The sequence below is a fragment of the Mercenaria mercenaria genome, chromosome 18, assembly GCF_021730395.1.
Source record: "Mercenaria mercenaria strain notata chromosome 18, MADL_Memer_1, whole genome shotgun sequence".
NCBI classification, from domain to species: domain Eukaryota; kingdom Metazoa; phylum Mollusca; class Bivalvia; order Venerida; family Veneridae; genus Mercenaria; species Mercenaria mercenaria.
This window is the reverse complement of record NC_069378.1, coordinates 11,343,059-11,369,825: the sequence shown is the minus strand read 5'-3', so window position 1 is coordinate 11,369,825 and position 26,767 is coordinate 11,343,059. Positions and strand designations below refer to the sequence as shown.

Here is a 26,767-nt window from a genome sequence, read left to right as displayed (position 1 = left end):
AGATAATGACTTAAGTTAATTACTTATACAATTAAAAAGCCTTACTTGATCAAATGTCTATCCACCATTGGTAAAAGATAAAAAAGTAAAAAAGCGAATCTGTCTAAAAATTCAAAATTATTGCAGCATAGGATGAGTTTGAGAAGAGACTAAATTGCAGTACCACATTTTTGTATTGTCAGCTTTTTTGCAACATTTTGGGAAAAGCATGATCATTACCTTGCATGGAGACTATCAATAATTTAGTTTAGTTTAGTTTAGACTTAGTTATTCATAGGGACCCGATATCACATAGCTTAAGATTTAAAAAAAAAATTTTGCTAGTTAACTACATTGACACATACCTCTGTATTATAATTAATTACATAAGTCTGTCTAGTCATCCTTTATAATGAGCCTGTGAGCTGGCAGTAGAATTTTTAAATGTATTATAAGAAAAGACTTTAAATGTAACTAGGGTATCCTGTCAGGTAGTTGGTACTTCTACCATGTCACTAATCTGTTGCCAGAAACAGGTCTTCACTTTTCTAGGTTGGTTACTTTTGAATTGCACTTTCTTACGTATAGCTAAATTATAAAGTTACAGGGTTCAGACAGGCTGTGCATTGTAAGCTATCTTCTTGCTTTGATCGTTGATGGATTTACCCAGTTGCCTGCCATGTACATATTTTCTTTGATGTTTGCCTTAAGAATGGTCATCTTTGATGGTATTGATCAAAGAAAACATGACAAAGCAAATGGATGAAAAACAAATCATGTGTAACCTTTAAACTTCTCAGGCACAAGCTCAGGAGTGTATCTTGGAGAAGTCAATGACAGACAGCAGAAAAAGCACAATCACTGCCAAAGTTGCTGCACAGATTGTAGAATTCTACAGGACGTCAATGAAACACCTAGATGTGTGTAACTTACAGGAACTTATCAGCTCTAAAAGATATAAGGTACATAATGTGTAATAATTGTAACTACTTCTTGTACAGACATAGCTCAATCTGAAACATGTAATTTGATCAAGTTCTCATTATGTATGTAGAACATAAATTATGTTGAAAAAAAGTTAAAAATATGTAATAGATGATATATACCCATCATCCACATTGTAAAATTTGTATGAGACATCATGATCATGTTAATTGTTAGAAAATCTGAAAGTTTGTGCCCTGGAGTAGTTATGTTTTTGGTATAAGGGGTTTGGACAGAAACACAAGCTGTTACTGTTAGTTTTAGAGTTGTCAGTGTTAAATTATTCTGAATGCAGAGGAGGAAATAATGGCACAGTTCTGTAAAAAAATGCAGAATTTCTGAGAAGAAAGTCCGGACTATCTTTAGTCCATAGACATTGTCTGTAGTGATACCTTGCCATGTATTTCAGGACTGGAAGAAGAAGATAGATATAAAGATTTTATTTTACACCTGTATAACAAACTTCTATATGGGACGACAGTCAGAGGATCAGCAGAAACACGGACAATGTCTGGCTTACTATACTATATCTCTAGAGAAACTCACTGAATGTGAGAAACTTGCCAAGGTAATGTATGAGAAATTCACATACACCAGGTATATAAGTTGATATTTAAAATACTAGTATTAATTTTGTTCTACTTATGTAAGCACATGTATTTTAAGATTTTGTTGTTTTGATAACTGATAATTACGGAGGCGAGAAGTAGGGACTCAAATAATGTCATGCAGATTATTGTTAATATTTATATTTAAGACTTATCTATTTTCTAAAATGCAAGTGCTGTTGTTTAAGAATGGGTATAGTTGCAGAATTGTGATCACTGGTCCATTACTGCTGTTTGATCTAGGCCTGCTTGTAATTAAGAATTACTGCACATCTACGAGCTATACAGCTGATTTATTTATGGATTATTGGGTTCTACGAAGTTACCTGCCCTAGTTTGAAATTAAATCTCAGGTAGCCCCATTGGTCTTTTTAGCTCACCTGTCACAAAGTGACAAGGTGAGCTTTTGTGATTGCGCGGTGTCCGTCGTCCGTCCGTCCGTGCATCAGTCCGTAAACTTTTAGAGAGGTCACATTTTTCATGGGATCTTTATGAAAGTTGGTCAGAATGTTCACCTTGATGATATCTAGGTCAAGTTCGAAACTGGGTCACATGCCGATAAAAACTAGGTCAGTAGGTCTAAAAATAGAAAAACCTTGTGACCTCTCTAGAGGCCATATATTTCACAAGACCTTCATGAAAATTGGTCAGAATGTTCACCTTGATGATATCTAGGTCAAGTTCGAACCTGAGTCACGTGCCTTCAAAAACTAGGTCAATAGGTCTAAAAATAGAAAAACCTTGTGACCTCTCTAGAGGCCATATATTTCACAAGATCTTCATGAAAATTGGTCAGAACGTTCACCTTGATGATATCTAGGTCAAGTTCGAAACTGGGTCACGTGCCTTCAAAAACTAGGTCAGTAGGTCAAATAATAGAAAAACCTTGTTACCTCTCTAAAGGCCATATTTTTCATGGGATCTGTATGAAAGTTGGTCTGAATGTTCATCTTGATGATATCTAGATCAAGTTCGAAACTGGGTCACGTGCGGTCAAAAACTAGGTCAGTAGGTCTAAAAATAGAAAAACCTTGTGACCTCTCTAGAGGCAATTTATTTCATGAGATCTTCATGAAAATTGGTCAGAATGTTCACCTTGATGATATCTAGGTCAAGTTCGAAAATGGGTCATGTGCCATCAAAAACTAGGTCAGTAGGTCTAATAATAGAAAAACCTTGTGACCTCTCTAAAGGCCATATTTTTCATGGGATCTGTATGAAAGTTGGTCTGAATGTTCATCTGATGATATCTAGGTCAAGTTCGAAAGTTGGTCACATGCCTTCAAAAACTAGGTCAGTAGGTCAAATAATGAAAAAACGTTGTGACCTCTCTAGAGGCCATATTTTTCATGGGATCTGTATGAAAGTTGGTCTGAATGTTTATCTTGATGATATATAGGTCAAGTTTGAAACTGGGTCAACTGCAATCAAAAACTAGTTCAGTAGGTCTTGAAATAGAAAAACCTTATGACCTCTCCAGAGGCCATACCCTTGAATGGATCTTCATGAAAATTTGTCAGAATGTTCACCTTGATGATATCTAGTTCACGTTTGAAACTGGGTCACGTGCCTTAAAAAACTAGGTCAGTATGTCAAATAAAAAAACCTTGTGATCTCTCTAGAGGCCATATTTTTCATGGGATCTGTATGAAAGTTGGTCTGAATGTTCATCTTGATGATATCTAGGTCACGTTTGAAACTGGGTCAACTGTGATTTAAAACTAGGTCAGTAGGTCTAAAATTAGAAAAATCTTTTGACCTCTCTAGATGCCATATTTTTCAATGGATCTTCATGAAAATTGATCTGAATGTTCACCTTGATGATATCTAGTTCAATTTCGAAACTGGGTCACGTGCGGTCAAAAACTAGGCCAGTAGGTATAAAAATAGAAAAACCTTGTGACCTCTCTAGAGGCCATATTTTTCATGAGATCTTCATGAAAATTAGTGAGAATGTTCACCTTGATGATATCTAGATAAAGTTCAAAACAGGGTCACGTACCTTTGAAAACTAGGTCAATAGGACAAATAATAGAAAAACTTTGTGACTTCTCTAGAGACCATATTTTTCAATGGATCTTCATGAAAATTGGTCAGAATTTTTATCTTGATAATATCTAGGTCAAGTTCAAAACTGGGTCACATGAGCTCAAAAACTAGGTCACTATGTCAAATAATAGAAAAAAACGACGTCATACTCAAAACTGGGTCATGTGGGAAGAGGTGAGCGATTCAGGACCATCATGGTCCATTTGTTCCCAATTGTCACTGAAGCTGGAAAGTTGCTGTATGACATAAATTGAGCCACAACATAAGAAAACCAACATAGTGGCTTTGCGACCAGCATGGATCCAGACCAGCCTGCGCATCTGCGCAATCTGGTCTGTTCCATGCTGTTTGCTTTTGAAGCCTATTGCAATTAGAGAAAGTGTTAGCGAACAGCATGGTCGGGATCCATGCTGGTCACAAAGCCATTATTTTGGTTTTCTCATGGTGCAGCTCAAATTCTGCTGATGTGGCCTAAAACATTTTCAAAAAAATGCTTACACTTGTGTGTGAATTAATGGTAAAGATTTTTTTTGGCTGCAAAAGTTGTAGTTTTAAATTAATGGACTTTACTTTTATTTCAGAATGAGGGTGTTGAGATTCAAGATTCATTGAGATTTACACATGATGTAGTTGGTGGAAAGTAAGCATTTATTTCTTTCTATTCCAAGTTGACTAAGTGTGTTATTATTATACTGTAAACACATGATTCATTTAGAAAATATTTAATACTCATATTTGTTTTATTTTTCCTAAAGATAATTGATTAAGAGTAATTTTATCCACTACTTTGTAATTTGAAGTAAAACAGCAAAAACTGTGTTTTAAAACTAATGCTATCTTTAGCATTACCTTCTCTTGTATGTGTAAAAGCTATCATGGTTATTTCTTTATTTACAGACATCAGTCAGCAAAGAAGGACAATGATTTTGTTTATCATGATAAAGTTCCACCTGCAGATTCACTGCCTGAGGTTAAAGGTAAATTTTTAACTTGACATTTTAGCTTGGCTTTTTGAAAATTTTCAAATAGTAGAGCTTTTGTTGGCACCCTTCTATTGGCATTCATGTTAGTGTCTGTGTCATGAAAATTTTAGTTATATGCTTTTAGATTATACACATGCATTTGGCATCATGAGTTGAGATAACAAGGCAAGTAACATAACTCTGACTTTGATTTTGTCATTATTTTGCCCCTTTTTAACATAGAGATTTTTTGAAAGTGTTGCATGTAAGCAGGTTTCTCAGAAACTACTAGACTAAATGTTTTCAAACAATGCAAATCTTAGGCATCACAGGATGATCTGACATAGCAGGTTTCATATCACTGGCTTACATTTTGGCATAATTATGCCCCTTTTTAATCTCAACATTTGTTGAAAGTTTGCATGTAAGCAGGTTTCTCAGGAACTCTTGCACTGAATGCTTTCAAAGTCTCTATAGGTCTTTGGCCTCGTGAAATGGTCATCTTAACCAGGTTCTGCAACTTCAGATAAGTTTTCCAAAACATATCCTTATTCAACTTACAAAAATTCGGTAAAGCTTTTGTATTATACAATGTAAGCTTGTATTATGTGAAAGGGTCTCAAATGATAATGCACACTGCTCATACGACAGCTCTTATCTAAGTGACTGTTTCATAAAATACTCTATATCACATTAAATTTTATGCATTGTACACATTGAAAAAAGTTGTCAGTGACTTACAGAAGACCAAGTTTGAAATTCCATGGAAAGAATAAGACTTGCCATAAGAAGCACATCCATATTTGAAGAACAACAGCTACTGAAGTAAGGTGCAAAACCAAATGACAAATGATATAAAACAAATTTGAACTAATCTTTCTTGATAACATTTTATCATTCATAATTATTCTCTCAGGTTTATGTTAGTTTTAAACATCTTCCCTTGATATGTTTTCAGGTGCTTCCCTTGTGAAGGGCATACCGTTTAATCCAAATGATCCTGAAATATCGGGACAGGACATCTTTAATAAACTTGTACCTATGTCTGCACATGAGGCTGCCTCTCTTTATAGGTAAACATTTTTTATTGCCCAAAAAAGGAGGCATACTGTATTATGCATGTGTCAGGTCTGAATAGCCAAAGTCACAAGCAAGAACCCCAAGTCTTACGTTATTACCCTAACCATAAGCCAAAGGCAAAGGTCACATCACTCGGGGACATTCATCATGTACTAGTCACATCTCTTGTTTATGAATAACAATTACATGGTTGACGGCATTTTTATGTCTCACTTTGAAGAAGAGGGGGATTATTGTTTTGCTGTCTGTTGGTTGGTCGGTAGACCATTTGGTTTCTGCTCAATAAATTAAGAATGCCTTTGTCTACAGTCTTCAGACTTCATAGGATGGTTGTCTGCGGTTGGTAGATGACTGTTAATTTGGGGATCAGTAGGTCAAAAGTGAAGCTCACTTTATTCTTAGACAGACAACTTTTTGTTCAATAACTAAAGATTGCTTTGGCTTACAGTCATCAAACTTCATAGGATTATTGCCTGTGGTCAGTTGACAACCCATTTTGTTTTCAGGGTCAGTAGGTCAAAGGTCAAGGACATGCTGACCTTGAGACTAATACAATGTCCACAAAATAACTAAAGAATGCTTTGGCCTACAATTGTCAAACTTCTTATGTTGATTGCCTATGGTCAGTGTGTGATTCCTATTGTTTTGGGAGTCAGTAGGTCAAAGGTCAAGGTCACAATGAATTGCACAGAATATTAGCTCAGTAACTAAAGAATGCTTTTGTCTGCAGTCTACAATCTTCATAGCATGATTGCCTGTGTTCAGTAAATGTCCCTTACTGTGTTGGTGGTCAGTAGGTCAGGGGGCAAGTATCTTGGGCCTGAAAATGGGACAGGCCATCATGTGGGACGGTGGGCATATGTGTTTTACTAACAGCTCTTGTTTATGTCTTTACATTTAGATTTACATACAATTGATTTAATATACTAGTAGCAATTAAAAGGGCTCACTTCATAATTTGTGACAAATTTTTCAGTGTTTAGAAATTGAAATAGGATCTTAGACCACAGTGTTAGATAGTTCTATTTCAGGCAAAATTATATATAAAGATATGTTTTGAGGCTATAAAATATGTAAGATAGTGTTAGTTTCTTGTTAAAAACTTAGTGCGAAATGTGTAGAAGGAAAAATATCTGTGTATAATATCATGCTGATAAGATATAGACAAATAGCACTCTGAAATAAACAGTTTTTCAGCAGCTGAAATTACATTTAGTTTTCCATGTGTTTTATATTATATCTACAGTGAAGAAAAAGCTACACTGTTAAGAAGAATGGTCTCTGAGATACAAGAAAAAAATGAAGAACTAAAGTAAGTGACTTTTAAGTGACATGTACTAGATAAATCTGTAAGAAAGAGTGCTGACTTTTATTTCTTTCCTGAGTGGCAGGAAGAATATACAGTTGTTCTAGAGATAAACATTCCTGTCTTTTCCCTGGCAAACAACTGTCTGCAATACTCAACCTCCTAATTGGTGACACTATGTTACTAGCCATAGTATAAAGTCATAATCTGTAAATATCGGTCTATTTAAAAGATGGTAGACATGAGAAATGTTCTTTCATATCTGCCTGTGAACAACAGCTATTTTTAAAAACCCTCTGGGCAGTGTGGATTATAACTCTTGGTAATGCAATGTTTCTCACTCCACACTGTCTCTCTGGTAGGGAAATCCCTGTCTTACACAAGCAGGCATGTAAGATCCTTACAATTTATGAAATAATCGTTTCACAGAAATTTGTGATACCTGGCCCTTCCTGAAAGCAAGGGGTGTTCTGATTATCTCTAGGTCAAGTTCGAAACTGGGTCCTGTGGGGTCAAAAACTAGGTCAATAGGCCAGATCAAAGGAAAGGCTTGTGAAAACTCTAGAGGCTAAAGTTGTGACCCAATATTTATGAAACTTGGTCAGAATGTTTGTCTTGATGATCTCCAGGTCAAGTTTGAAACTGGATCATGTGGGGTCAAAAACTAGGTCACTAGACCAGATCAAAGGAAAATCTTGTTAACACTTTAGAGACCACAATTTAAGTTTGAAACTCATGAGAAGTTAGTCAGAATGTTTGCCTTGATGATCTATAGGTCAAGTTCGAATCTGGGTCATATGGGATCAAAAACTAGGTCACCTGGTCAAATGAAAGGAAATTTAAAGCTTTTGAATACTCTAGAGGCCACAGTTGTGATTCAATCTTTATGAAACTTGGTCAGAATGTTTGTCTTAATGAGCTCTAGGTCAGATTCGAAACTTCGTCATGTGGGGTCAAAAACTAGGTTAGTAGGCCAGATGAAAGGAAAATCTTGTAAACACAGAGTCCATGGTTTAAGTTTGAAACTCCTGAGAAATGGTCAGAATGTTTGTATTGTTGACCTCTAGGTCAAGATCAAATCTGGGTCATGTTGGGTCAAAAACTAGGTCACCCGGTAAAATAAAAAAAATATGTTAACACTAGAGGCCAAAGTTGTGACCCTATCTTTATGAACATTGGTCAGAATGTTTGTTTTTAGCTCACCTGTCACAAAGTGACAAGGTGAGCTTTTGTGATCGCGCAGTGTCCGTCGTCCGTCGTCCGTCCGTGCGTCCGTCCGTCCGTAAACTTTTTGCTTGTGACCACTCTAGAGGTCACATTTTTCATGGGATCTTTATGAAAATTGGTCAGAATGTTCATCTTGATGATATCTAGATCAAGTTCGAAACTGGGTCACGTGCGGTCAAAAACTAGGTCAGTAGGTCTAAAAATAGAAAAACCTTGTGACCACTCTAGAGGTCACATTTTTCATGGGATCTTCATGAAAGTTGGTCAGAATGTTCATCTTGATTATATCTAGGCCAAGTTCAAAACTGGGTCACGTGCGGTCAAAAACTAGGTCAGTAGGTCTAAAAATAGAAAAACCTTGTGACCACTCTAGAGGTCACATTTTTCATGGGATCTTTATGAAAGTTGGTCAGAATGTTCATCTTGATGATATCTAGGTCAAGTTCGAAACTGGGTCACGTGCCTTCAAAAACAGGTCAGTAGGTCTAAAAATAGAAAAACCTTGTGACCTCTCTAGAGGCCATATATTTCAAAAGATCTTCATGAAAATTGGTCAGAACGTTCACCTTGATGATATCTAGGTCAAGTTCGAAACTGGGTCACGTGCCATCAAAAACTAGGTCAGTAGGTCAAATAATAGAAAAACCTTGTGACCTCTCTAAAGGCCATATTTTTCATGGGATCTGTATGAAAGTTGGTCAGAACATTCACCTTGATGATATCTAGGTCAAGTTCGAAACTGGGTCAGGTGCTGTCAAAAACTAGGTCAGTAGGTCTAAAAAATAGAAAAACCTTGTGACCTCTCTAGAGGCCATATATTTCATGACATCTTCATGAAAATTGGTCAGAACGTTCACCTTGATGATATCTAGGTCAAGTTTGAAAGTGGGTCACGTGCCATCAAAAACTAGGTCAGTAGGTCAAATAATAGAAAAACCTTGTGACCACTCTAGAGGCCATATTTTTCATGGGATCTGTATGAAAGTTAATCTGAATGTTTATCTTGATGATATCTAGATCAAGTTCGAAAGTGGGTCACGTGCCATCAAAAACTAGGTCAGTAGGTCAGATAATAGAAAAACCTTGTGACCTCTGTAAAGGCCATATTTTTCATTGGATCTGTATGAAAATTGGTCTGAATGTTCATCTTAATAATATCTAGGTCAAGTTCGAAACAGGGTCATGTGCGGTCAAAAACTAAGTCAGTAGGTCTAAAAATAGAAAAACCTTGTGACCTCTCTAGAGGCCATACTTATGAATGGATCTCCATAAAAATTGGTCAGAATGTTCACCTTGATGTTATCTAGTTCAAGTTTGAAACTGGGTCACGTGCCATAAAAAACTAGGTCAGTAGGTCAAATAATAAAAAACCTTGTGACCTCTCTAGAGGCCATACTTTTCATTGGATCTGTATGAAAGTTGGTCTGAATGTTCATCTTGATGATATCTAGCAAGTCAAGTTTGAAACTGAATCAACTGCGGTCAAAAACTAGGTCAGTAGGTCTAAAATTATATAAATCTTTTGACCTCTCTAGAGGCCATATTTTTCAATGGATCTTCATGAAAATTGATCTGGATGTTCACCTTGATGATATCTAGGTCAGTTTCGAAACTGGGTCATGTGCGGTCAAAAACTAGGCCAGTAGGTATAAAAATAGAAAAACCTTGTGACCTCTCTAGAGGCCATATTTTTCATGAGATCTTCATGAAAATTAGTGAGAATGTTCACCTTGATGATATCTAGGTAAAATTCAAAACAGGGTCACGTACCTTCTAAAACTAGGTCAATAGGTGAAATAATAGAAAAACCTAGAGACCATATTTTTCAGTGGATCTTCATGAAAATTGGTCAGAATTTTTATCTTGATAATATCTAGGTCAAGTTCAAAACTGGGTCACATGAGCTCAAAAACTAGGTCACTATGTCAAATAATAGAAAAAACGATGTCATACTCAAAACTGGGTCATGTGGGAAGAGGTGAGCGATTCAGGACCATCATGGTCCTCTTGTTATGATCTCTAGGTCAAGTTTGAAACTGGGTCATGTGGTTTCAAAAACTAGGCCAGTAGGCCAGATCAACTCCAGTGAGAGATATAGGACCATTATGGCCCTCTTGTTTTTTTTAAACTTCTACTTAGAATATATAAGAGATGCGCTATATGTGTTATGTGTTGCTTGCAGTCAGTATCTGGCATCTTTACAACTTGACCATACCTCATTAAACCCTGAGCCTGAGAGACTGCCGCAACAGTTACTGGAGAAATGTGCAGCTCTTAGTGTAAGACCTACTGCAATCAAAGAACTGGTGGATTCTATGACAGGTATGGTTTTTGCTGGATTTATCATCACATGACTCAGTGGTAGATTATATGGTGACTTTCTAGCTTTGCATGGTGGAGTTGCCCCTCAAATTATTATTTCAGGCAAAGGCAGACACCTGGGTAGAACCACCAGCTTCCCAGAGCCAGGCCTGCTAGATGGCCTCATCACATGAAACAATTCTACACCCCAAGCCAGGTTTTGAACACATAATGGTCTGGGGCAAGTGATTGAAGTCAGTGGCTGTTCAGGCCACTATATATTAGTTTTTCATACAGGAATGTAGTGAGCTTTGATAAGGTCTGCTAAAAGAATATATAGTTTTCTGTTCAAATGCATTTTGATATTGATGTTTTTGGGAAAAGCTTCAAAGAATCCTTCACTCATGTCAAGATAATTTTTGTCTAACTGTATGAAGCACCTTTCAAACTACATGTAATTACAATAATAACAAACTCGATTCATTTAACATTTTTGTCATGTGATAAGTCGAAGTTATTTTGTAGCAATGTATTTAATTGGTCTAAACTGGATCAGTATTTAGTATGCCAGATTTAATTCTGCCATATACTAACATAGAAATGTTAAATTACAAATTATTTTATGTTAGTGTAACTGCGATGTTCTCTAATTACATATAAATATAACCGAGCTGCAGCTGCTTAATGGACAAGGTACCTGTCCTGCAGTTGCGAGGTCGAACGTTCGAGCCCTGTCAGAGCCGGGTCTTATTGCTGAAGAGAGACCGGTTGGTGAGCTGCCAGCTAGTTAGATAATGGTTTTTGTTTGCCTACCTGCCTGGTGCGTGGTATTAAAAATAGGAATCAGAAGTAATGCTGTTCAATGTATGTAGGTATCACATAAGCCAAATTTGCTGGTCCTTTCTTTAGGGGTAAACTATAATAAACACTTTACTTTATGAATATATGACATGGTTAAATTTAATATTTCAGCTGTTTCGAATGTAGCCACAGAAGTAGATCTGGGCATTAAAGAAATTCAACAAACTCTACAGGAGGAGAGTACAGCTGAACTGGAATTTCAGGTAGAACGAAATTGTTTGATTGATATAGGTTGAATGCCATTTTTCATTAGTATTTCTGTAAAGTATTCACATTCAATTAACCTGGCTACCTGCTGTTCCTGAATATTGTGTTCATACTTGTCCACCGCAAGTAACTGATAGCTTAACTAGATGAGTGTAAGATAACGCATTATTTTAGATCAGTTGTTTTATATACTTCAGAAGCAAACAGATTTAAAATTCTCATAAGAACATAAAGCGAAATCTCACTAAATCTCATGTTAACCAAATGTTTACCAGAAAAGATCCTGTCTTTGCTCTTTACTTAATAAGCATTTGTTTGAAGAATTGATCACAGTAATATGTGTTGGAAGTCATTGTTGAGAATGAGGATCAAACTCTGGACCTCTGGGTTGTGAGCTTGTGTTATTGTGCTTCATTGTACTTATATGAATAAACTGTAGTTACTGAGCTAACTGGCTGGATGGTCAAAAGTGAATAATACACAAAGTTTAACTAATATCAAGATATCAGTTTAAGGAAATTGATTCTTAATGTGGCATAATATTCATGCATCTTATTTGTCAAAATCCACCGTAATCTTGGGTGTTTTGAATATGTTTTTATGATTGAATTTAAGTATGTTTGTCTGACTTGTATAAAGCTATTTTAAAATGTGCCAGTTGTGGAATATTACACTGGCTTTGGAATTTATCCCGAAGAACTATTTTGGCAATGGTATGGGCTTTTGACGAAAAGAACCACAATTCCGGCAATCTGATGAGAATTTGTCCACAACAACCAACATTTTGGCAATTGGATGAGATCTGTTTTAAGTCCAGGAACCAGTGGGTTAATATATGCTGAGTTTTACTGCAGTATAAGCTTAAATTAAACTTATCCTTTCACCTTTTACAGGATACCTTTGGAAAGAGGAATCCCAATGCCATACTGTCAGAAATTGCACAAGAATGTGCGAGGTTAGAGGAAGGTCACAAGAAGGGCAGTCAGTCCAACACGGACCTTCATAAAGCAATGAATACTCACATCAATAACCTAAAGTTACTGAGCAGTCCCCTGGAGGATTTACAGAAACTCTTACCTTCAGTTGATAAAGATAGAGGTAATACAATTTTTTTTTTCGACAAGATATTGTCTTTCTAAACAAAGTGTGGTTTTATTGATTATATATTTTTTGTGAGAAGAATCTGTCCTTCAAACAATGTAGAATAAGTTGTTCTATAATGTAGCTGTCTTCCAGTCAATGATTCATATTTATGAAGAAGGAGTATAACATTATTACAGTAACAGAGGGTTTAGTTTGGGTAAAAATTCCCTTGTTGAGTCAATGATAAAATCTGTTGGCTGATAAAACTATCTGCATGACATTCAATGTCAGCATTTTACCCACAGTTCTTCCTATATATCAAGTCTGGTCATTTTAATGCAAACTTAGTATGTATACCGACAATTATATACATATTGAATAAACTTGAATCATTTTTTAATTTTTTTTTGTAACCTGTATTCTGAATTGTACTGAGTATATTTAAACCATTAGGAAAGATATATAAATCATGCAAACACACCATAGTAAAACTCACTTATAGCCGTCTTAGTACAAAATTCAAATTCATCAAAGCAGACGATAGATATACTCTTCACATGGTCACATGGAGGTAAAGAATTAACCAACCAAAATATAAATTCTACGATTTTGGTTATTACCAGTTCTGAAAAACTGAATGGGACTGAAAAAATAAGATTAATATGTATGACAGAGCAATATAAACTGATTTGTTATTGAATATAAATACATAAGTATAACTTCCGTTTGATGAAACAGCAATTAAAAACATCAACAATGGCTCAAATTACAGTTTGTTATATGTCAAATGTTCGTTATACAGTCCATTTACAGTGAACTATATTCGCAATACGGATATAAGGTACTGCGGATAATGCGAACATTTTTATGTGACTCCAAACAGTTCCTTATAACCCAGTTCTGTGTTTCTGTTGTTTAGATCCTGAAAGTAATGATGTGATCAAGCAGTTAAACAACTTGCTGTCTAAAATAGAGGAAATGAAAACACAGAGACAGACACTAGAGGAACAACTTAGAAAGGAAGTGTTAGAAGATGATATAACAGGGGTATTGTGTAAACAAGAAAGCATAAATAGAGAGGTAAGTCAGTACAGAGACAGACACTGGAGGAACAACTTAGAAAGGAAGTGTTAGAAGATGATATAACAGGGGTATTGTGTAAACAAGAAAGCATAAATAGAGAGGTAAGTCAGTACAGAGACAGACACTGGAGGAACAACTTAGAAAGGAAGTGTTAGAAGATGATATAACAGGGGTATTGTGTAAACAAGAAAGCATAAATAGAGAGGTAAGTCAACACAGAGACAGACACTGGAGGAACAACTTAGAAAGGAAGTGTTAGAAGATGATATAACAGGAGTATTGTGTAAACAAGAAAGCATAAATAGAGAGGTAAGTCAGTACAGAGACAGACACTGGAGGAACAACTTAGAAAGGAAGTGTTAGAAGATGATATAACAGGGGTATTGTGTAAACAAGAAAGCATAAATAGAGAGGTAAGTCAATACAGAGACAGACACTGGAGGAACAACTTAGAAAGGAAGTGTTAGAAGATGATATAACAGGGGTATTGTGTAAACAAGAAAGCATAAATAGAGAGGTAAGTCAACACAGAGACAGACACTGGAGGAACAACTTAGAAAGGAAGTGTTAGAAGATGATATAACAGGGGTATTGTGTAAACAAGAAAGCATAAATAGAGAGGTAAGTCAATACAGAGACAGACACTGGAGGAACAACTTAGAAAGGAAGTGTTAGAAGATGATATAACAGGGGTATTGTGTAAACAAGAAAGCATAAATAGAGAGGTAAGTCAATACAGAGACAAATACTGGAAGAACAACTTCCTTTGGAAAACAATATAACGACGATATTTTGTAGACAAGAAAGCACTGATAGAGAGGTACTCAGGATTTTTTTTTTGATTTTGCTTTTTCATGGAAAGAATAAAATAAATTGTGAAAATTTGCATTTGTTGTTGAAAACATTGCAATAAGACTTGATAACTTCACAATCAGAAATTTTGGTTGTTTTCAAAATGCATTTGATTTTTTATGCCCCCGAAGGGAGGCATATAGTTTTTGAACCGTCTGTCGGTCTGTCTGTCGGTCTGTCTGTCGGTCTGTCAGTCTGTTGGTCTGTCAGTCTGTTGGTCTGTCAGTCTGTCCGCAATTTTCGTGTCCAGTCTATATCTTTGTCATCGATGGATGGATTTTCAAATAACTTGGCATGAATGTGTACCACAGTAAGACGACGTGTCGCGCGCAAGACCCAGGCCCGTAGCTCAAAGGTCAAGGTCACACTTAGACGTTAAAGGATAGTGCATTGATGGGCGTGTCCGGTCCATATCTTTGTCATCGATGGATGGGTTTTCAAATAACTTGGCTTGAATGTGTACCACAGTAAGACGACGTGTCGCGCGCAAGACCCAGGTCTGTAGCTCAAAGGTCAAGGTCACACTTAGACGTTAAAGGATAGTGCATTGATGGGCGTGTCCGGTCCATATCTTTGTCATCGATGGATGGATTTTCAAATAACTTGGCATGAATGTGTACCACAATAAGACGACGTGTCGCACGCAAGACCCAGGTCCGTAGCTCAAAGGTCAAGGTCACACTTAGACATTAAAGGTCATTTTTCATGATAGTGCATTGATGGGCGTGTCCGGTCCATATCATTGTCATTTATGCATGGATTTTAAAATAACTACGCATGAATGTGTGACACAGTATGATGACGTGTCGCGCGCAAGACCCAGGTCCGTAGGTCAAAGGTCCTAAACTCTAACATCGGCCATAACTATTCATTCAAAGTGCCATCGGGGGCATGTGTCATCCTATGGAGACAGCTCTTGTTTATTGAACATTTATAAATACACTGGATATTTGTCTCAGACTTTGTTAAATTATTTTTACTGCAAAAATTTTTTTGAACAATTTTTTTTCTTGAGTTTCTCTTGGAGAATGACTGAGACTTAAAAATCTTCTATTGATAGAATTCCATTACTTATAAAATGATTTTAACATATATTTATTAATTTTGAATTTTTAGTTTTTATCATGATAGTAAGAAAGACATAGATTTAAGTTTTGCAGAGAATCGATGTTGATATGTCGACAGTGTTTTCTTTGACAATTTGACTAAAACAGTTTGTACCTTAGAATTCATCCATCCTCCACCTCTGATTCATGTAGGGAAGTCATCATTTGATAATAATGAAGTTAATACTGGTACAGAAGCCCAAGTATGCTGACAGTGGTTGCATAAGTGAAATACTGTTGAAAAATGATATTTGACAAATATCAGTCAAACTTTATCACATTTTATATCATGATTAAAAGGCTGATGTACTCTGTTCATATTTGTTTAAGGTGTTGTTTTCGGAGCAGCTGAAGAAACATGATAAAAGATCGGGCTTGATACGACAGAATCTCACCGCCCAGAATAATATACTGAGAGCACTAACTGATGCTAATGCTAAGTATGCTACAGTTAGGAAAGCTACAAGTGAAGCCCTTTCCAGGTTAGTAAATTAATGCATAATTTTGGAGAAAAATATATCAGTTAAATGTAAACATACCTGTCTTAAAGTGTCGGATGGTAGCCAAGTTTGAATTCTTTTATGGGGCCTATGTGCCTGAGTGGTTAAGATTGCTGACTTTGAATGACTCGCCCCTCACTGATGTGGGTTTGAAACGGCCTTGGTCTTTTGAATTCTTTCATGTCATTTAGTCATTTAAATTTTATATATCACACATTGTTTTTTGCCTTGATTAAGATGTGTATAGAATGCCAAATAAAACTAACTTATTTTCTAGAAGTTCAGTGGTTCTACCCAAGTTCTCACCCTTGCCAGAAATAGTGCTCAGAGGGACACCCTAGGTATTCCTACATCAAGAAAGCTAAAAAGTAACCATATAACCTATGATTGTGTTGATGTGATGTTAAACCTGACAACAAAAAATCCTTTAATGTAGAAGAATATTATATTGTTTGACAGTAATCCTAATGAAAGTTATGGAGTTTCCCTTCTCACTTTGAAGAATAGATACCTCTGAAGAGTAGATACTTTTCTACAAAGGCATGTTTTTCATTCTGACTACAGGTCTAGATATGTATACCTTTTTTTTTTTGCAAAATTTGCTGTACATCAAATGTATTTTGGTCTGAAAGCATTTCCTCCGCAGTAAAAACCTCTGTACAACAAATTTATTTTGGTCCTCTGTACATTAAATACATTTTTGTCAGAGAGTATTTCATCCAGAGCAAAATCTTCTGTATATCAAAGGTATTTTGGTCAGAGAGTATTTCATCCAGAGCAAAATCTTCTGTATATCAAAGGTATTTTGGTCAGAGAGTACTTCGTCCGGAGCAAAAACCTCTGCACAGCAGATGTATTTTGGTTAGAGAGTATTTTGTTTGAAGAAAAATCCTTTGTACAACAAACTGCCATACAACAGATGTTTTTCATTTGCTATTGAGACATTATTAATTTGCAGCTTACTGTGTTGTGAATGTGAACAAAAAATGTAACCACTGCAAATGTTAATCAGTGTCTGGTTTGTGTGGTTAAGGTCACTGACTTTGACTCACTTTTGCCTCCCTGCTAGATAAAAATTTCATTTGGGATGTAGAGATTTTTATATGACGGTATTGTCCGTATTTCTTTACAGACGAGAGCAGACAATCAGGGACCTTATAAACTCCTATGATGTATATGAAGACTTGAAAGCTAAGTCTCAGAAAGGACTGGAATTCTACAAGAAACTGGAGACAAATGTTGGACGCTTGTTGAATAGATGTAAAAATGTGTGTAAGGTACAGCAGGATGAGAGGCAGAAAATGTACAATAAATATAAACCTAAAGGTAAATGCAGTTCTCAAATTTGCCATTATCATTTTATCTTCTGGGTGCATCTCATTGGAACTGCAGTGGTGGCTGAGTAGTAGAGTGTAGTCTCAGTAGCAGGAGGTTGGGGCTCAATCCTCAGCCGAGTCATACAGAAGACTTAATAAAAGTGGTACTAGTAGCTTGCGGCTTGACATTCCTGGACTTGTTAGTCCTTTGTCAGTGTAATATGACTTGACGGGTACCATGTATGTACGGTGTGATATTATAGTTAGGCATTGTACTCACAACTGTAAGTAGACATTGTAACAATATAAATGTAAAGTTACTTAGAAGACACTAACCTTAGCACATCATGTTGGTCTATCATGTCTAGATAGTTGGCTCTTAATTTCCATATTGCTCACTGCTATTTTCCTTGCCACTTTGATTAATATCTTTCATGTAAGAGAGGCTGGCTTGACCGAGTAGTTATGGCAGCTGACTTTGAATCACTTGCCTCTCACTGATGTGTGATTGTAACCTCACTTGGGGTGTTGAATTCTTTCATGTGATGAAGCCATCCAGCTGGCTTACGAAATGTCAAGAGTTCTACCTAGTGCCCCACTCATGCTTTAATGCCTGAATGGGTATGAGAGATCTTCATCCACCATCAAAAACTGGAAAGTCATCATATGACCTAAGTTGAGTCGGTATGACTTAAATGATTACAAAACTTAACAAACAAGAATTTTTGTGCAAAGTGTAAACTGTTTTTATCCAAGTGTCTGCCTTGGCCACATAGTCTAGGGTTTGCCTCTACAGGAAAAGCTAGAAATTTCCTTAGAAAGTTTGTAGGTATAAATATAACTCACAGAAAAATAGCTATTTCACTAAAGGCAATGCTTGTTTTTAAAAAGATGCTCTCAATATGCGATTAGTTTTCAGTAAGTGCTGTATTCTGTATTCTGTAGTCTATAGTTTTGTTTTATCACTTTGCAGCTGCAGCCCCTGCTCCTGTTAGACCAGTTGCACCTAAAGTGGCACCAGCAGACATACAAGATAATGGCCAGATTACAGATACCCCAGCAGTATCTCACCCACCTGCACACACTATGGCAGCTATGTTTGATGGCCCAAAATTAAAGGATTATCTCCCTTTCATGAAGGTAAGTAATATAATGGTGTAGCAAAATGAAGTTTCTTTAATACATTAAACAAAACTTTTACCTTACAAATAAATTAATTTTACAATTTCATTGTGCAGAATACGAGTTTAACCAGAACCATTTTTATGCCCCCAGCATCTACTGATGCGGGAGGCATATAGTGATTGTCCTGTCCGTCCGTTCGTTTGTTCGTCCGTCCGTACGAGGTTAACCAAATGGGACTGTTTCGTCTAGCATCAATACCCCTTACTAGAATGACTTGATACTAATGCAGATGTAACCTGTGACCATTCCTCATCTTCAGACATCACCTGACCTCAGTTTGACCTTGACCTTGACCTCATTTTGGACTTAGGTTGTTTTATATGGGCCATCTCTTGGTTAACCAAATGGGACCATTTCGTCTAGTATCAATACCCCTTACAAGAATGAATTGATACTAATACAGATGTAAACTGTGACCATTCCTCATCTTCAAACATCACCTGACCTCAGTTTGACCTTGACCTTGACCTTGTTTTGGACTTAGGTGCAAAATCTATCGACAAGGATGCCACTGGGGGCATCAAGCATTTATTGAACGCAGCTCCTTGTTAAGTCTGTTATATTGACTTATAAATAAAGTGAAACTTTCAGGGTGAAATAGTCCTGGAGGTTTTGATATAGTAACAGTAAGATACAAATTGCTTGAGGTTTTGGCTGGTGGGGAGGATAAATAAAATTGCTAAGTTATTCCTGGGTTTCATGTGATTAAAACATAGGAATTATAAGGAAAATGTCTGGGCATCTCATGAATTGCTGGAGTGAGCTCGAATACTCCAGGTATCAGTGCTAAAGTAAATGGTGTTTCACTGTTTACCGTTACTAGTAAAGATAGTCCATGGTTTGATGCTTTTCAAAGAGATTTTTTTTTAAATCAAGACAACATTATAGAACTTCATTTATTTTTATTTTTCAGCCTAAGACATTTGGAAAGAAGGGTGGTTCCCCGCCTGTATCAGCTGCTCATCCCAATGTACAAGACTATATGACACAGGGTGGTTCCCTGCCCAATAGTGGTACAGCATCACCAGTACATATACCTCAGATGCCTGGCAGTGTGCCAGCTAGTCCAGATCATGTCAGGTAAAATGAAAGTCTTGTTACTATGTGAAGAAAAGTGTTTTACATTCAAAGTGCAGTCAATGTTGTCATAAAATTCCTGGTCAAGAATTTTTTCTAGATATATACCTTAAATCTTCTTAGCAATATACTTAGTATTAGATATAGGTTCCAGTAAAACACAATAATATACACTGAATTCTATTCATGCAGTTATCAAGAAATCTTTGATAGAAAAATTGAAAAAAACAACAGTTAACTGATTTCATCTAAGCCCTTCTTTGATTTATATTACCCTGTTTTAAAGAAATTATACACAAGATTGGTAACAGTTTCTTGAAGTTTTTCTACCTTTTTCAGTTTTTGTCTTTTTTGAATATTTGTCCTATCTATTATAAATATTTCTTGTTTTAGACATAGATTTGATGGTAGACTTGGTCCCAATGATCCATCTACATCAAGAATGTTACCTAGACAACCTGGACCCGACCTTACTCAAGGTCATCTGTATCAGCCTAGTAGCTCGTCAGGTGAAGGTCAGTCTGCAAGAGAGATGGGACTTGGTCCGACAGCTCTGGATAGCTCTTTATATGGACCAGAATCTTTATACCAGCAACAGTTAGATCAAGGTCAGATGGGATATATACAAGGTCAAGGTGTAAAGCCAGGTGGACCAGATACAGCCCAAGCACCACCTCCACAGTCAGACTATGTTCCATTAGATCAGAGGTGGAAAAAAGACAAGCCAGTTACTCCTCAGTCAGCGTATCCACAACCAGGTCAAAGGCCAGTTGTGTCAAGGTCATTAAAGCCACAGACCAGCCAAGGTATACCACCAAATACTCCTCAGCAGCCAAATCAAACTCCCGACCAACAGAATTTCTATGCCCAGAATTTAGCTCTTGCTAATCAAGAACTTCAATATGGACAGCCAGGAACATTCCAAGGTCAAGGTCAGAATATACCAAACCAATCTATGCCTGCAGGTCAGGGTCAGATGCAAACAAGCCAGTATGGTCAGAATATGGCTGACTTTCAGACACAGAGGTTTTCTCCATCTCCTCAGCTACCAGTTCATAGTGCTCCAGCTGGTCAGGTAATATCACAGATGCCGTCTTCGTTGCCTCCTCAGTCCATGCCTGTTACAAGGGAGGTCACTAGCACAGTGTCAGCTGTTGGTGGTCCAGTTCTCTCCCCAGGAAATGAAAATCAGGACTATAGAAGTATGCCACAAGGTAATTTTGGTCCTCAGGGTCAGGGACAAGGTCAAATCAACACCCAGCAAGTTCAAGTTCAGCAACATATGTCACAGCCAGGATACAGTGAAGGTCAGCAAGTACTCCAACAGTTTCCCCAGTCACAGCCACAACAACACCAAGTGCAACCACCTGGAAGCCAGTCATTCCAAGGTGAAGGTCAGGTACAAGTTCCTGGATCCCAGGCACAATTTCAGCATTCAACGTTTCAGCCAAGTGGTAGCCAGCATCAACGTTATGACCAACAACATGTGCCAGTTCCTCAGCAGACTGGACAGCACATGGGTCAAGGACAGACTGCTCAACCAGCTACCCAACAACATCTTAAGGGTCAAGTTCAAATGACACAATATGTTTCTCAGCAACAAGGACAAGGTCAGACATTGCAGCAAATACCTCAACATATGACTCAGCAAGTGGGACAGTACAGCCAGGCTCAACCACAGTACAGCCAGGCTCAACCACAGTACAGCCAGGCTCAACCACAGTACAGCCAGGCTCAACCACAGTACAGCCAGGCTCAACCACAGTACAGCCAGGCTCAACCACAGTACAGCCAGGCTCAACCACAGTACAGCCAGGCTCAACCACAGTACAGCCAGGCTCAACCACAGAGCAGCCAGGTTCAACCACAGTACAGCCAGCCTCCAGCCAATGCACAATACAATCAGGGTGTACAGCCTGCAGGTCAGGTTAATCTGCAACCCACAAATCAAGGTCAGTTTGACCAGAGGGGAACAGTTCAAGGTCAGATAAGCCAGTTTATTCCAGGTCAACAGTTGCCTGGACAACAACGGTTGACTTACCAGCCATCTGTTCAAGGTCAAACAGGACAACAAAAGCCCTTTGTACATCAGGCTGGACAACAAATCCAAACTATACCTCGGACCCAGCAGCAAACATATACCCCTGCTCAGCAACAAAATGTGCCACTCCAGCCTTCGAAGTTCCATGCCCAGCAACAGTTTCATCAACCTCCTCAGTCTGCCCCAGTTCAAACAGCATATTCTGGTGCTAGCATTCAAGCTGGGCCACAAGCTCCTGCCCAGCAACAAGGAGTATCAACAGCAGGTGGGCAGCAAAACCTACACCAGTTCCAGCCACCTCAACAGAATTTTTCTCAGACCCAGTTTTCATCTTCAGCCAGTTCAGGGACAGCAGGTGGATACATGCAGTCTGGACCCAGGTTTGCTGCACCAACCTCTTCGATGCCACAACAACAAGGAGTGCCAGCTGCACCAGTTACTGGTCAGGTGGCACCTGTCCAGCAACCTGTTGTAGGTCAAGGTCAGCAGTATCAGCAGCCAATGATACCACAAGGACAGAATTTTGTACAGCCTCCGCATTCCTCTCCTGCACATCCGGTGTATGGGGCAGGGGCTTTGCAGTCTGGTCAAAGATTCTCTGCTCCAACATCAGCTTCCCCGCAGCAGAATGTTCAAGGTCAGCAATACACAGGTCATTATATGGATGGAATACCACAGTCCCAACAAGGTGGAATGCAGCCTCCATTGAGTGGTCAAGGTCAGTCTGCAAAAACATACAGTCCTGCACCAGCTGCACCTGTAAGTCAACCTTCAAATGTACCAACTATTCCACCAGTTTCAGGTCAAGGACAGTTTGTCCAGGGCCATGGTACACAACAGAATGTTCAAGGTCAGTATATTGGTCCACAGTCACAGATACCTATGGGTCAGGGACAGTTTATTCCAGGTCAAGGCATGGGTCAGCAGCCTCAAAGACCCCAGGTACCAGGTTATTCAGAGACCGTTGTAAACAGGCAGTTTACCCAAGGTCAGATTCCACATGGTCAAAGTTCACAAGAATTACCAAGTCAGAGCCAACCAAAGGGACAGATTCCACCTAGTCAGGGGTCCCAAGTCTATTCTCATAGTCAGTTACCAAGCAGCCAAAGCCAGCAAACATACCCTCAAAGCCAAGTAGGTCAGTTTAATCAGTATCAAGGACAAGTATCTGTAAACCAGCAAAGACCAGGTGTTCCAAACCAAACTGTTGCTCAGCAACAATATGGACATCAAGGACAAATGCAAGGTCAGTCACAGTATGGACAAGGAACCAGTCAGCTTAATCAGACTGGTTCATTGCCTCCAATGCAACAGATTCCACAACAAGGACAAATGAGCAACAACCAATCAGTTTTACAACCTGAAGTTTTAAAACCTACTTTGCCATCAGGTTTAAGTCAAGGCCAAACTAGCAGTCCACAAAACCAGCAGAATTTATATTCCTCCCAAGGTCAAGGTCAGAACATACAGCCACCTCTGCAACAGCAACCAGTCCAACCGCAAGGACAACCAGTCACACCCATTTACCAGCCAGTGAGCCCAATGCATGGAAACTACCAGCAAGGGCAGCAAAGACCACCTAGCCCGGCAGTTCCTATAGTTACACAACAAGGTCACATAAAAACTCAAGGTAAGTCTGAACTTATGTTTATTCAAAGGTCTTAACCTATAAAAAACAAAATGAAGGCACTCTGTAATATTTATGTAAATGTCATAATATATATGAAACGAATTTAGTGGGTCTACTAGAACGGTTGTTGATGAAGAGCAAAACATTGTAACAAGATACATGTAATTGAATTGATTATGAATGCAGAAATGAAGTTTTAATTTAATGTGCAATTTTAAACATTTTGATTTACATATATACTCAATTGAAACATGTAACAACTCAGTGTTTCAGTAGTAAGGTTTCTGACTTAGAATTGCATGCTGGCTTACACATGTGGGTTAGAAATTCTGCTAGGGGTATAGAATTCAAAGTTGTTAGGATCTTGCTTGTGCCTGAAATAAGTCTGAAAGAGCAAGTAGGGTATTCCTTCACCATTAAAGATGTAAAGTAGTCGTATGACTGTGATTTGTCAATATGAGGAACAAATTAACAAACGTAACATGTACAGGTTCACATTTAGATGTTAAACCAACCTCGTCGGTGGAAGTAAAGCCATCTCAGCCACAGAGGCAAACGTCACACCAATCAGCTGCTCGAAATATTTCTGTAGATAGACAGCTGTCAACAGCTTCATCACTGGATGAAATTTTGTCATCAAGTCCAGATGCTAGGACCGAGTCAGCAGAAAGTGTCTTGGCGCCAAAGGTACTATATTGACAGTAGAAAACTTTATAATCATTGCTCTTATTATTGTTTTGAAAACCTCTTTATCTTGATATCTGCAGTTGCATTGCATTCAAGTATATTGCCAGACATGCCAGAAACTTTGAAACTGCTGAAGGAAATTTGAGTAATTTTTACAGTAAAATGAATGGTAATTACAGGAGATGCAACTTTTGTACTTTCTTTCTTTTTATGCCCCAGAAGGGAGGCATATTAGTTTTCAACTGTCCGTCCGTTCGTTCGTTCATTAGTTAGTTAGTTAGTTAGTTCGTTAGTCACAACGTTAACTTTTTGCATGAAGGCACTTTACTCGCGAACCACTGTACCCAGGACCTTCAAACTTCACATGCTGATAGTACTTATTGAGTACACCACCCCTACTGACTTTGGGGTCACCAGGTCAAAGGTCAAGGTCACAGGGGCCAACGTTAACTTTTTGCATGAAGGCACTTTAATCGCGAACCACTGCACCCAGGACCTTCAAACTGCACATGGTGATAGTACTTATTGAGTACACTACCCCTACTGACTTTGGGGTCACCAGGTCAAAGGTCAAGGTCACAGGGGCCAACGTTAACTTTTTGCATGAAGGCACTTTACTCGCGAACCACTGCACCCAGGACCTTCAAACTTGACCTGCTGATAGTACTTATTGAGTACACCACTCCTACTGACTTTTGGGGTCACCAGATCAAAGGTCAAGGTCACAGGGGCCAACATTAACTTTTTGCATGAAAGCACTTTACTCGCGAACCACTTCACTCAGGACCTTCAAACTTTACATGCTGATAGTACTTTATGAGTACACCAATCCTACTGACATTGGGGTCACCAGGTCAAAGGTCAAGGTCACAGGGGCCAACATTAACCTTTTGCATGAAGGCACTTTACATGCGAACCACTTCACCCAGGACCTTCAAACTTCACATGCTGATAGTACTTACTGAGTACACCACCCCTACTGACTTTGGGGTCACCAGGTCAAAGGTCAAGGTGCTGCTGGGGCATTTGTCACCATACGTGACAGCTCTTGTTATCTCTACAATAAGAAAAAAAACTACTGAATGAAATCTAATTCTTCGTTTTTAGATAAAAATGAGGTGAAGCGAAGAACTGAGACTATAGCTTAAGTTATTGCAGAGGACTTGGTTGTCTGTTTTATTACTTAAAGTAGTTCAGCTGCTGTTACATACCTTTACACAAAGTCAGTCACCTTGGTATAGGTTACAAAATTTTGTTACAAGTTGCACAGGGATTGAAATAGTGATTGTGTATATAAACGCGAAACATTTGATGAAACAATTTACTAATGGCAAACAGCTAGAATATGTGCAAGTTCTGTTGGGTAGGCTCTTTCTCAGGAAATAGCGTATTAAAGGTGACCAAGCTTTCTCCTATGCATTGGCTTCCCTTTAAACTTATATGACCTCTGCCAACACAGACATAATATTATGGAGAGCTCAGTATGTAGTTTAAACCTTGATTTTAGATATCAGTTATTTGATATTTTTATATTATTTTTCAAAGAAATATGGCTGAATAAGTTTGATATTAAAATGTAAAATCTCAGACTCTTGATTACACTAGATTTTATTCAGATAGCTATGTTATTAATCCCCCACCACATGTGGTGTGGGGGATATAGGAATGGTCTCCGTCCGTCCTTCCTTCTGTCAGTCTGGCTGTAACACTTCCGTGTCCGCTCCATATCTCCTAAACCCCTTGAAGGATTTTCATGAAACTTTGGTCAAGTGATCACCTCATCAAGACGATGTGCAGAACCCATGAGTCAGCCTTGTCTGCTCAAGGTCAAGGTCACAACTCAGGTCAAAGGTTGAAGCCTTCCATTTTGTGTCCACTCTGTATCTCCTAAACCTCTTCAAGGAATTTTATAAAATTTAGGTCAAATGATCACCTCATCAAGACAATGTGCAGAACCCATGAGTCAGCCATGCCAGCTCAAGGTCAAGGTCACAACTCACGGTGAAAGTTTTGAGCCTTCCATTTTGTGTCTGCTCTATTTCTCCCTTGAAGGATTTTCATCAAACTTGGGTCAACTGATCACCTCATCAAGGCGATGTGCAGAACTTATGAGTCAGTCATGCTGGCTCAAGGTCAAGGTCACAACTGAAGGTCAAAGGTTTGAGCCTTCCATTTTGTGTCTGCTCTGTATCTCCTAATTCCCTTGAAGGATTCATATGAAACTTGGGTCAAATGATCACCTCATCTGGGCGATATGCAGAACTCATGAGTCAGCCATGCCGGCTCAAGGTCAAGGTCAAAGGTTTTAGCCTTCCATTTCGTGTTCGCTCTATATCTCCTAAACCCCTTGAAGGAATTTTATATAACTTGGGTCAAATGATCTCCTCATCAAAACGATGTGCAAAACTTATGAGTCAGCCTTGCCAGCTCAAGGTCAAGGACACAGCTTCGGGTCAAAGGTTTGAGCCTTCTATTTTGTGTCTACTCTGTATCTCCTAAACCCCTTGAAAGACTTTCATCAAACTTGGGTCAAATGATCACCTCATCAAGAACTCATTAGTCAGCCATATCAACTCAAGGTCAAAGGTTTGAGCTCTGTATGTCCTAAACCTCTTGAAGGATTTTCATGAAACTGGGGTCAAA

General features: G+C 38.2%; 1 protein-coding gene across 1 annotated transcript in view; it reads left to right on the top strand.

The window, feature by feature from the left end:
- LOC123537785 (tyrosine-protein phosphatase non-receptor type 23-like) overlaps positions 1–26,767 on the top strand; it is a 50,600-nt gene that overhangs the window by 5,996 nt on the left and 17,837 nt on the right. The window contains exons 6-21 of the mRNA XM_053530765.1: positions 780–941; positions 1,373–1,531; positions 4,202–4,260; positions 4,518–4,597; positions 5,541–5,655; positions 6,909–6,974; positions 10,378–10,517; positions 11,469–11,560; positions 12,458–12,662; positions 13,567–13,727; positions 16,019–16,170; positions 17,321–17,514; positions 18,478–18,644; positions 19,603–19,769; positions 20,160–23,437; positions 23,940–24,124. Coding sequence (XP_053386740.1) covers positions 780–941; positions 1,373–1,531; positions 4,202–4,260; positions 4,518–4,597; positions 5,541–5,655; positions 6,909–6,974; positions 10,378–10,517; positions 11,469–11,560; positions 12,458–12,662; positions 13,567–13,727; positions 16,019–16,170; positions 17,321–17,514; positions 18,478–18,644; positions 19,603–19,769; positions 20,160–23,437; positions 23,940–24,124 — 5,382 coding nt within the window. The remainder of the gene's footprint in view (positions 1–779; positions 942–1,372; positions 1,532–4,201; positions 4,261–4,517; positions 4,598–5,540; positions 5,656–6,908; positions 6,975–10,377; positions 10,518–11,468; positions 11,561–12,457; positions 12,663–13,566; positions 13,728–16,018; positions 16,171–17,320; positions 17,515–18,477; positions 18,645–19,602; positions 19,770–20,159; positions 23,438–23,939; positions 24,125–26,767) is intronic.